This window comes from Puntigrus tetrazona, chromosome 2 (genome assembly GCF_018831695.1).
Source record: "Puntigrus tetrazona isolate hp1 chromosome 2, ASM1883169v1, whole genome shotgun sequence".
Taxonomy (NCBI): domain Eukaryota; kingdom Metazoa; phylum Chordata; class Actinopteri; order Cypriniformes; family Cyprinidae; genus Puntigrus; species Puntigrus tetrazona.
In genome coordinates, this window is record NC_056700.1 from 20930935 (window position 1) to 20942728 (window position 11794).

The 11794-nt window shown below is 39.2% G+C and overlaps 1 protein-coding gene across 1 annotated transcript in view; it reads right to left on the minus strand.

Moving 5' to 3' along the window:
- The window catches only part of kcnq3 (potassium voltage-gated channel, KQT-like subfamily, member 3), a 32311-nt gene extending 20534 nt beyond the window's left edge, over positions 1-11777 (minus strand). The window contains exons 1-4 of the mRNA XM_043220563.1: positions 11646-11777; positions 9167-9222; positions 8611-9031; positions 7196-7644 (exon numbers count right to left, since the gene is read on the minus strand). Of these exons, the coding sequence (XP_043076498.1) occupies positions 7196-7500 (305 nt within the window). The 5' untranslated portion in view covers positions 7501-7644; positions 8611-9031; positions 9167-9222; positions 11646-11777. The remainder of the gene's footprint in view (positions 1-7195; positions 7645-8610; positions 9032-9166; positions 9223-11645) is intronic.
- Between the last annotated feature and the right edge of the window lie 17 nt (positions 11778-11794).

Below are 11794 nucleotides of genomic sequence, written 5' to 3' on the forward strand. Positions count from 1 at the left end.
CTTTTACTCAGACAGACCTGACTCAGGCAGATGTGTGTGTGTGTGTGTGTGTGGATGGCAGAGCCGGCGCTCATGGCCTCATTAAACTCAGCAAGATCAATCAGTGGTAGATCATTTTATGCTTCCCTTCAAACGCTTCAAACGAATTCTGTACTCAGCAGATTACGTTCACCTGTACAGAGAGCACCCACTTCTACTTCTGCTGTATTGATGTGTCTTTAGGAGTTTGCTTTTCACATTAATTAAAAGTTAACGGGTTGAGCAAATGTCAACATTTAAAGCATTGGTCTCAAACTCAATTTCTGGAGGGCCACAGCTCCGCACAGCTCCAACCCTAATCAAACACACCTGATCCAACTAATCAAGCTCTTTAGGATTACTGGAAACGTCCAAGTGTGAGCCGGAGCTGGTTGGAGCTAAACTCTTCAGAGCTGTGAAGAGCTCTCCGTGAACTGAGTTTTAAAGGAACACTCGGGTCTGGAGGGGTGAGTAAATGATCAACTATGCCTTTAAGAACTGGTTCCCTTCAAATGCATGATCTAGAATCTAAATTGAACTGGCCACAACCCACGGCATGCTAAACTTACTGAAATGCAATTCAAAGAAATTCAACACGGCTACACAAACGAAATATTTTATTAGTTAAATAAAACAAAAAACTGTTAATATTAATGTTCTGTTTAGTTTCCAGCATTTACAAAAAAATTATTAATATAATTGAAGATATCAAAATTACATATAAAATTGTCTCACTTTTTAAAGGGATCATATCATGTTGTTAAAAAGAACACTATTTTGTGTATTTGGTTTAAAGCAATATCTTTATTTGAAAAAAACATATTTTATGTGAAATGGGTGGATTTGTACAAAGCTCATCTTTCTAAAAAAGTGAGGTGAGCTCTGATTGAAGAGCTTGGTGAAAATGTTACGCCCCCTTATTATAATGTGATGCTGTGTCCTGGTACTATGACACCAAAATAATAAAACACATAACAGACGAGGCCTTTGTTCATCTCCTGAATATGGTGCCAGAAACAACTCTACAGCGATAATAATAGTTCCAACTTCTTTCTTTGCATAAACGCGTTTGGTAGATGGGCAAGTGTCACACGAGGACTCCTTTTTGTTGTTGTTTTTGTCGTGTGCCATGTGCTCTGCGTGACCTACTTTTAGTTAATTGTCTTAGCACCTTCACCTGTGTCTCATTTATTAAGTATTTACGTTGTGTATATTTAAGTCCTGTGTGTTTGAGTTCACCTTTGTCCGATCGTCGAGGTGTAGATGTGTGGTTTATGTTCTGCCTGTCTGCCTACCTACCCGTACATTATTATTTTGTCCATTTGAAGAGAATTAAAACCACTTAAGTTTTATTTATTCTCGTCGAGTGCTCCTTTACGCCAAACCACAGCGTGACCGCAAGTCATAACTTTATCTCTTTGGTTTTGAAAATTTAATCTTTAAACACGAGAAAGTAAGATCTGAAATCGCATTATATGACCTCCTTAAAATATTTATTAATATAATCTATAGTTTCCGAAAATTCTCCCTATGTAACACAAGTAATACAATTTTATAAATAAATTGAATATGCATTTTCCCCATACAATAAAATTTTAATTTTTAGATGGACACCACTGTCCTCCAATGTTTCATGCAGGTCATGCAGGCTTGAGATTTGAGGGTGATCAGTATTACATACATGCATACATTATTTATATATATATATATATATATATATATATATATATATATATATATATATATATATATATATATATATATATATATATATATAATACACATTTCTTTAAATTTATTTAACTTGACTGTACTACAAACAATATCCATTTAACCGTTTTGCAATAAACATTAATAATTCACTTATCACATTCGAAAATTTGACATTTAATTCTCATACTATAGACATAACATGACATGATGACTGAAATATCTGAGTAGAGCAATGCAAAAAAAATGCACTTTGCTTGCAACATTTACTCTACAATACTCGCATATTATAGTGAGAATCTGTCTCTAGACAAAAGCAATGTTTACTTACAAACCAAATTGCTTGTAAAAGCCACAATTCAATCTTACAGCTGGAGTCTATTGGGTTGTTGCAAAGAATTATTGTTATTCACACCGCTTTGTGGGTTCTTGTCTCTTTTATTTATAGGTAGAGAAGAGAGAATGATGTTGAATCAGGAAGAAAGGTAAGGAATAAGAAATGCTATATTCAAAGTGGAGCTGCCCAGATGAGCGCCATGTCCCATGAGCTAACCACCTTCTCCAGCATCTTTAATGCAGTCTGACAAACAAGTTTGCTAAGCAAAAAGAGGAACGCATTATTTTGTTGGCACATATCTGAACACACACGCATACATTCAGAGGGATTCCCCTCTCTGACAGCACGCCATTTCCATTCTCACTCAGTAACACAACAACCTGCCGTGATAAAATGATCTGTGAATTACAGAACCGCAGAGAGAGCACACACACACAGCACGTGCACACACGCAAACATATTTACACCTCCACATTGCGAGTGTGTGTGTGTGTGTGTGTGTGTGTAAAGAAAGAGACTGGCCTAGAGCTGTACATATATGACATAAATGGATTTTCTCTCACTTTGAGAAACAAATCCTTTAACCTTTTATCTGACTGCGAAGGTCACACACACACACATGCACACACACTCACAGAGGAGGCCAACTAGAGGTGAGGAATCACCATGTGGCCTCAGAATGCTGGGTAATGCAGTTTACGGAGGAAGATACTTTGCACCTTCTGCAAATGTGTGAGGTGATACTGCCATTGGAGTTTCTGGTTTTATCCCACCGTAAAACTGCTGCTTAGGCAAAAAGAAAGTAAATCACCTGTTGTGATGAATGTAAGAAAACCAATTACAGTATTTTTTTCTTTACATTTAGCTAATTATCTGAAGGCAGAACCAGCTAGAAAAGCATAGGAATCCCAATTAGCTGCTGAAAAGAGTACTGCAGGCCAAATTCAAAATATTGGACAGCTGTTTCTCCTGCCTGTTCATGGAGTTTACCAGATTGAGGAGTGATCGCAATTAATAACAGAACGTTGTAAATTGATGAGTATGCTGCAATACTGCAATACGTTGTATTTTTTTCCAGAGAAAAAATGTGAACTGTAAACATATTATAGTGTTTTTATGCTTTTGTACAGTCAAAAAAACCACATATCGCATCTTTAACTGTAGTGGTAACTTATAAGCAGCTTGAGAAGTTTTACTGAAGCAAAAGCAGTTGGCTGCACTTTCGATAAAAAGTCAGCCACTGACAGAATTTTCCGTCATTTATGATAAAATTTCCCACCACTTATGGAATATTCTGGTTTTCCATGCTTTCACTGTTATATGGTAGAGTATGGTATTCCACACTTCTGAAAAGAATTGAATCCCTGCTGAAGAAGCAGCAGAAACAAGCCCTTTCATACTGTGAGCAGATGCATACAGGATAGCCAACAAAATAATGCAATCAAGAATTAAACAGAATATAAATCAAAACTGTCAAATTTTTGGCGATACTGGTGGACTCGATTTACTCCGTCTGTTTTTCGATCGACGTTCTGAATTTGATTCAGACATAGTCTTTTACAAAAACACAAATTTTCAGCTTTTTGTTCAAAATGTTGCTTTGCCCACATCCAAATGATGACAAAAAGAATGCTTTGTTCAAGGTTTTTCTTTCGCTCTTTTGTTTAAAAGCAGAGGCTCGGATATTGTTTGTAGTACAGTCAAGTTACATAAATTTAAATTTAAATTTAAGTTTAAAAAAAAAGGTAAAATATCATAGAGGCTCGATAAAATTTATCTGTGTCTGTAAGAAAGAATATTATTTAATGGATTGTCTTGAAAACAAATACAACACATTTCGACTTCAGAATTTGTGAAGATACATTTGTTCTAATTATGAATAATGGCTGGATCAATGGAGAAAATGGATTAGGTGGGATCACCTCGGTGTGGAACTGGAGTGGGACGTTCTGTTTGCTGTAGAAAGCTGTGAATCAACATTAATCAGCAGAGAAACTGGAAAGTCACCTAGCTCCCCTCTGAACCAGTCACAACCCCCCCCCATGCCCTTTTTCTCTCTATTGGTTGAAGGTCACATTGTCATCACCACCAGGTGAGGACAAACCCTGGACGCTATCCTAAATGTCCAACCGACCTTCAGTTATCTTGCACTGCGGCAGCCACCCGCTACTAGACTGGTTTACTGCAACTTACTCTCATTGGCCCTCTAGAATCCATCCAGCATGTTATTTTATTAGTCATTCAGCTGACACTTTCTTACCCAAAGCAACTTGACAATATATTTATGACAGGAACCACCCGTCCAGAGCAACCCTGGGTGAAGTGCTTTGCTCAAGGGCGAAATTGCGATGTAGCTCTCCACTTTATGAATCACCACATCAACCTTCAGATTACTAGCTCAGATCTTTAACCGTTATGTTGCTACCACCATGCCATCGTGAAACGCTGCAGCTTGTCATATTCAACCTCCATAAATTCTCACGTTATATATATGGTGAGCTCCCTGTGTTAGTGTGATTTAGCTGCCTGTATCAAATTACACTTAGGGTTTCTAGCCAAGAGTGCAGTCAGTGGCCTTGGCCCCTGTTCCCCACAAGCTATGACCCTACCTACTGAAGGTTTTGACTTCATATATCCAAGGTAACATAAGAGCGTGGTTTCATTTAATCATCATTGCCCTGACTTATGTACTCTGCTTCAACCATTATTCACACATGACCTGACACCTTTCCAAAACTCTTTAATGAAGCACATGGAAAGTTTAATTAAGCCAGCGACTCTTCACAACACTAATGTCACCATCTTAATCTTCTGAGTAAATCAGCCTTATGCGTCAAGCTGACATCTTGCACAAGATAAATATCCAATCTTCAGTGTGTTTAAGAAAAGCGGAATGTTCTTTGATGAAAAATAGATCATTGAATTGCTGCATTCTGAGATATGCTTTACAGTTCTCTGTTGTATGTCGGTGGTCACTAATCGATAGCCAAAGGCAAATTCAGACACATCCTGTCAAATTTTAAAGAGCAAGTACAATGGACATATGAAATCCAAACCTGCTTTTTTTACTAAGCTAAGCATATCTGCTGATCTACATCAGTCTATGGATGAGGCATTTACAAACTGTTATATTCTCTTTTATTCACTACACAATGTCCCATCACATTTTGACTTTGACCTTTCAGAGCCATCTTGGTAATTTGGCGATTTCAGTTTAAAAATGCCAGATAGAGACAAAGTGTGTTGGTTTGATATGGTTTTCTCTTATCAACCAATAGTCCAGAAGCACCCACTCGCTATGGGAACAAGGCAATTATCTAGAGGAAGTTACCAATAGTTGGCTCACCCATCCTGCACTACTGCTAATTATGCCTCTAGAGGTGCAGCCTGAAAATCAAATGATTAATTATTGAAAATATCTATTAATATATAGAAAGTAAATCATCTTTCTATACATATATCAATAGTATACAGTATATATTGTAATATCTATATATATATATATATATATTTTTCATTATGATTTATATATTTATAATGTATAGTACATATGTAAAGAAATACTTGTCACATTATATACATACATTGGCATGCATATATAACGTTTATTTGTTATGCTTGTACTACACATTTTACACAGGAAAATAAAATATTTTATTTTTATTGAATAATTCATGGTTATTGCACATCATATATAATCTTTAAAAGAATTTTGCACTGTTTTTGTTTTCCTTTATTATTGCTGCAGATGTTTTTGCCATGCTCCACAGAGATTATACCAGCAATGCTGGGATTAACAAAAGCATCAATTAAACAACAATAAAAAGGGAAGTCCCACCCTATGTTTAACAACTTAATTTAAGCCTTCCTCTATACGCCGCTATAGTAGGGTGGAGGCAAACTGAATTATTAACTGCAAATTGCTCCCAAATACACCCATCCTGACACACAAACCACACACACACATGTCACAACACTTCTCAGCACACAGAGATTTTTAAATCAATTATTCACATTAATATGGTGTGGACTAACCTCACATGATACAAAGGGCCTGGTTAAAAGCCCTGATACAGTCTGAGAAACCACACACACTGGGGAAAAGCGGTGCTGACTTGCAGATACTGTATGATCCACATCCTGCACGAGGCATTAAGCGCGATGGACAGAAAATGGGCCATGAATTATGTGTGTTTGTGTGTGAGTGTAGACTACAGAGATTTATTGTCAAGCTTGGGCCTTCATCTGCACTCTAATGCCTGACAAAGAAGAACAATTTCCACTTAAACCGCATTAACATGTATTCTTGCCTTTTTAAGATAAGAGTCACTTATATGTTGTCCGTGCTTTACAATCGCTCGACCAGTACTGATATCAGGATCACGGACAGCTCCACAGACCAGAGGCACTTTGTCAAGTCTGGACCTCTTTAGTTCTGTGCAGCACACAGCGTTCTTATCTCAGCGCCACAATGATCACAGGCAGTATCTCTGGCTCTACAGTGAGAGTATGGCGCTGTTATACGACCACAACCGGCTGCTAGACAGCTATAAGTGCTTTGATTTCTGGTCACTCAGCTCTGGCGGTAGCAGCTGGAGGTCGTGCTCTGTTTCAGCACCATGGAGAGCTCCTGCACAAATTGGAACACATTATGCACTTAAAAGTGCTCAATGCAAAACTCAGGACAACTGCTTCCCTGCTCATTAAAAGCAAGCCATCATTCTCTACATTACTGTAAATAAACACTAACATTAAAACGACCCTCTATATTCATGTTAGTGTTCAACCGGAATGTATTTTTCAAACAAATGACTCGCAGACTTTGACATTTGCTCTTTCAGTTTTCAGTATTTGGTTACTTCTCCGTATACAACAGTTCAATCCAAGATTTAGTAAGATCTGTTTTTGTCCATTTCATTTTCATCCCTCTCTTTTTAGGTTCACGTATCAGGCGTTATTAATCTTAGTGAGCTTTATAGACTGCATCCACTGTAAAGCAGCCGCTGGAACAATGCAAGGGGCTGAGCAAATAAATTGGATTGAATTGAATTGTTGTAATTTATAATTTACTGGGCCGTTCCCTCTGTGTGTGGACGCTTCTGGGTGTGAAATGCATCTGGGTTCACTTACACAAACGCGTGGTAGAGCAGCGCCCATCCTCGTGGTCTCTCGAGCGCGTCGTAGATGAGGTTCTGAATCCGTCGCTTCCTAATATTATTCCTCTTCACGGGACGCGTGTAGCCCAGGGGCGTCTTAGCGAGCAGACCGATGTTCTGCGAGCCCCGTTTGAAGTCCGGTTCCCTGCCCGAGCCGACGAGCAGCAGCGCGCCGTCCCGTTCCTGTCCCGCGCACTGCTCCAGGTCTGCTGCCAGCGCTTTTTTCCGCTCGCGCGAGTCCTCGGCACCGTTAGTGGCATTTCTGGACCTGATTCCCATGTTCACTGCTCTCGAGCCTCGGCGCCGCGCGTGTGGAAGTCCGGGATGGGGCGCATGCCATGATCCGGACAGGGAAAGCCCGAGCTCCTTAGTGTTCGTGGGTCATTTAAGGACCTCGCTCAGGAAGGGAGGCGCGAAGATGGGCTGTGGATTGAAAAAAAACATTCAAACCTGTCAAAAGCACGCGCGCTCTCATACACGATGTTCGGTTGCCGGAGCGGTTGAATGTGCATCCCGATGTGAATGGAACAGCGTTTTATACGCTACCATTCACCAACGCAGCACCGCGACAATACACAGCGAGAAACAAACGAGTATTTCGATTCACGAGTCGGTTCTCCTAAGTTAATCTAAAAGATAAAGCATGACTACCGTGATCCGATTCCTGAAAGAATGACTCTTATGAGCCGACTCTGAAAGATCCAAAGAAATACTTAAATTTGAATTATTCTGACTGAACAAATTACTTTTGTCACGTTCGATTGTAAATTAAACAAAAATCGTTCCTGTGTTATATTTAGCATATGGCATGCATGTGCTCAAAATGATTTATGTAATTTTGTTTTAGAAAGAAGTAAATAATGAATCAGATATGTTACCATTTTTATTTTTTGCTTAGTACTTCATATAGTAGCATATACAAAGACAAAAAAGTCGGTAAAAAGTCATCAAAAGCCAGTGTTATGTACATTATTTTTTTTTCAGAACAGTTATGTAATTTTCTGTTAAAATCCACAACGATTTCATCATTTGAGAGTGCTGAAGGAATTTTGCAAAAGGTTTTTTCTTCTTTTCCAGTGCACTCCGAGAAAATAGCCTAAAAGAATTAATAACGGAACCGCGAACGAATCGAAATCAAAACGCGAATCGTTGAATTCATTACGATTCCAATCGCAAACGCCTGGTTAAATGGAAATATGTCGATGGGCTCAACAGCGCTGACAAAGAGCTTCTGGTTCATACGCAACAACAACGCCGTGCAACAATTGCATCTCCTCGGCGGCTCGCGCCTGCAGCCTGTACCGGGACGAGCAACGCACACGATGTCTGAAAGCATAAATATAACGGCGGTTCCGCTGCCAGCTGTAAACACACACGGAGCTGCCTTACCGTATTCTCCGCGCGACCGCATGATTGCTGATTCGAATTGTTCTCGTGCTGCCGTTGCTCGCTGAGATGAGGGAGGGAGGAGGCTCAGACGGTGCTTCAGACACAGGCGCGAGACAGGGAGCTTGTGGGCACGTGATACACTACTGACATAGCATCTCTGCGCCTCGACAACGCAATATTGGGCATGCCATCGCAACCCAAAACCACCAAGAGGCTGCTGGAGATGCTTTCGCATGAATCAAACCCGAATTCCTCCCGGGGTGGACTGCTGGTAATCCTAAACTAAACTGAGTCGCAAAGTGCACATCAAACGTCCCGCTTGCGTTTCTACATCAGTGGCTTTCAATCCTGGTCTTGGAGGAGCCTTGCTTGTTTTGGACGTCTCTCTTATATGACACACCCAGCTCAGGTCTTGGAGGATCTACAGATGAACATAATTTAGGAGTGTTATGTAAGTGATGATATGTATTAGTCTCTGCTATATACTATGCAAGAAGCAGAAGGTCAAACGGGTGTCCAAATATGCATTATTTATAAAACAGTAGGCAAACAATACCCTGATTATCTGCTGCAGCCGCTGAGGTTCTGTGCAGGTCTGTAAGTCCAAGAGATCTGAAATTTGAAAGTGGATGGAAAATTCAAGTGTGGCTCTTTCCACAATAGTACATTTTATGATCCTCTTCGATGGTTTTTATTCATTTTTATATGAAAAACACAATAAACAAGCAGTATGACATTTCGATTGACATACAGTGGTGGCCAAAATAGTTAGAACACTAGTATTTTCATCAGTTTAAATAGTTTTGTTATTTCTATCTACCGCTGTAGTGTGTCAGGAAATAGCAGTTTACATTTCATTTTGCCATTAATTGTAATAATCGTGTGACGTTTTGACAACAGCCAGCGCTCCACACAGTCATCAGAACCAATCATCATCCGGTCTGTCTGGAATCACATTAAGAAACAGAACAAACTGAGACGCACTAAATCCAGAAGATGTGTGATAGCATCTCCATGATGCTTTAAGAGATCCACCTGCAAAGTGACCTGAAAATTATGCACAGCTGAGGGCAAAAGCTGATTTAAATGTAAAGGACGGTTAAATGCACACCAAATGTAACCCTGGAGCACAAAACCAGTCATAAGTATCATGAGTATATTTGTAGCAATAGAAAACAATACGTTGTGTGGGTTTTTAAATGTTTTATTTTTTTTTATGCCAAAAATTATTAGGATGTTCCATGAAAATATTTTTGTCAATTTACTACCATAAAAATATAAATTTTTGACTAGTAATATGTATTGCTGAGAACTTCTTGGACCACTTTAGTTAACGAGGAGTTAACTAGATAATTAACAGACAAACCTGGAACTCAAGTAAAGGCCAATGGCAAAAAAAGAACAGGAACGGGAAAACCAAATATGGGCATACACGTAGGGAGCAAAACACAGTGCCCTGTGCAAGTCTGACATTTAGTGACTAAAATTTTATGGATTAAACTTTAATTAGCATTTTATTCAACCCAACTGAAGTTCTATGTTTTAAAACTATAATATACTAACAATCACCAAAAAACACAGATGGTAGCTTAATAGTGAAAAAACGAATAAGATACAGTACTTAAATCCCAGGGAATGTCAATTATTTGACTTGCTCTTTTTCACTTTCAAAGACGTGTATGTGTTGTCAGTTTGAAATGATAAAAACTAAGAACTCTACACAAACTCTCAGGAACAGCGCATAAGTCTGCACTCAGCATCCGATGATTGCAGTGACATGTATCTCTCGCTCAATGCTTTGCTGTGTAAATTTCTCCTATCATCCAGCATCTCCATTTCTGCTCAGTCTGCCTCATACTGACAGACTGAAATCTGCAGATGCCTTGTATTTGTGAGCACAAAGAAGGAAAGAAGGGAACTATGTAGATGTGCGAGGACAGTATGTCTTCACTACCTAGTAGTACCACTACTATGCACTACTTAAATGAGTGGTAAATCTTTCTCTTCCACTTATTAATCCAATTTTTTGTCCTATTCAAACTTTTTTTTTTACATTTTGACGTCACACCATAGGACACATTCATACATCAACTACCCATATATTTATATGTGTGTGTGTGTGTAGTGAAGTGAAGATATTTTATTGATATTCAGTGTCAATGAATACTCAGATATACAGGATAATATGATGTAGACAGGAACACATTTCTAGTTCGGTGTTGGGGCATTTGAGCCTTACCGATGGGGATGTGGAGGTACAAAAGACCAAAAAGGTTGGAAAATACTACAATAAAGCACTCTAAACTGAAACTGAAACCTAGAATGCCACAGTGAAGCAGTTTTCAGGATTTCATCTATCATTAATGAGATTTACACTCTCTCTAAGAATTAAGTTTCTTAGGTTTCAAATCTCACACATCAGAGAGAATGGGAATATTCAGCACACACAGGGGGTTTTAGTACACGTGCCATCTTGGCAAATTGTCTTCCTTTGTGTGCATACGTGTGCATGTTTTTAAATATTTATTATTTGGGGCAGTTTTTTTACCTCTTCGTTGGCGTTTTTTAGTCTCTCAGTGGGAGTATCTTGCTGCTCTCTGCTAAATTCAGATGCTTTTTACAGGGCTAGTCAAGATGGCTGCTCAAACACGCACACACACACACACACACACACACACACATACAAGACCAGAGCTCTAAAATGATCCCATCTGTCCACAAAGGTGTAAATTCACATTGTTAAACTCCAAAACCGCCAAAAACTCTGCTTAAATACACTGCTTTATGGGACACTCGAGTCTAAGGTGACCCTAGCACCACAGTGCATTGTGGGAACATACCTGTAAATCAAAACACAATCATGAATCTGTCTTTCTACTTATCCAGTCACCCATGTCATTTAAAATCCAGTCCCAATTCTCTTTTGGGACAAATCAGTTAAATGCAGGCCTACTTAATTCTGCTTCCTATGAACACAGCCTAAGATTACGTCTATAAATCCTTATGATTCATAAGTCATAAATTGAAGTGCTCACGATGTCAAGCAGCTAGGAGAGATGCCGTTAGCCTCAGAACGGCAGAGCGGCCATAGTTCAGTTTAGAGAGCCTGCGCCACCACCATCTGACATACACTTCCCTCGGGACCACAGGATCCTACAGCAACAGAAAGAGAGAGAGAGAAAGA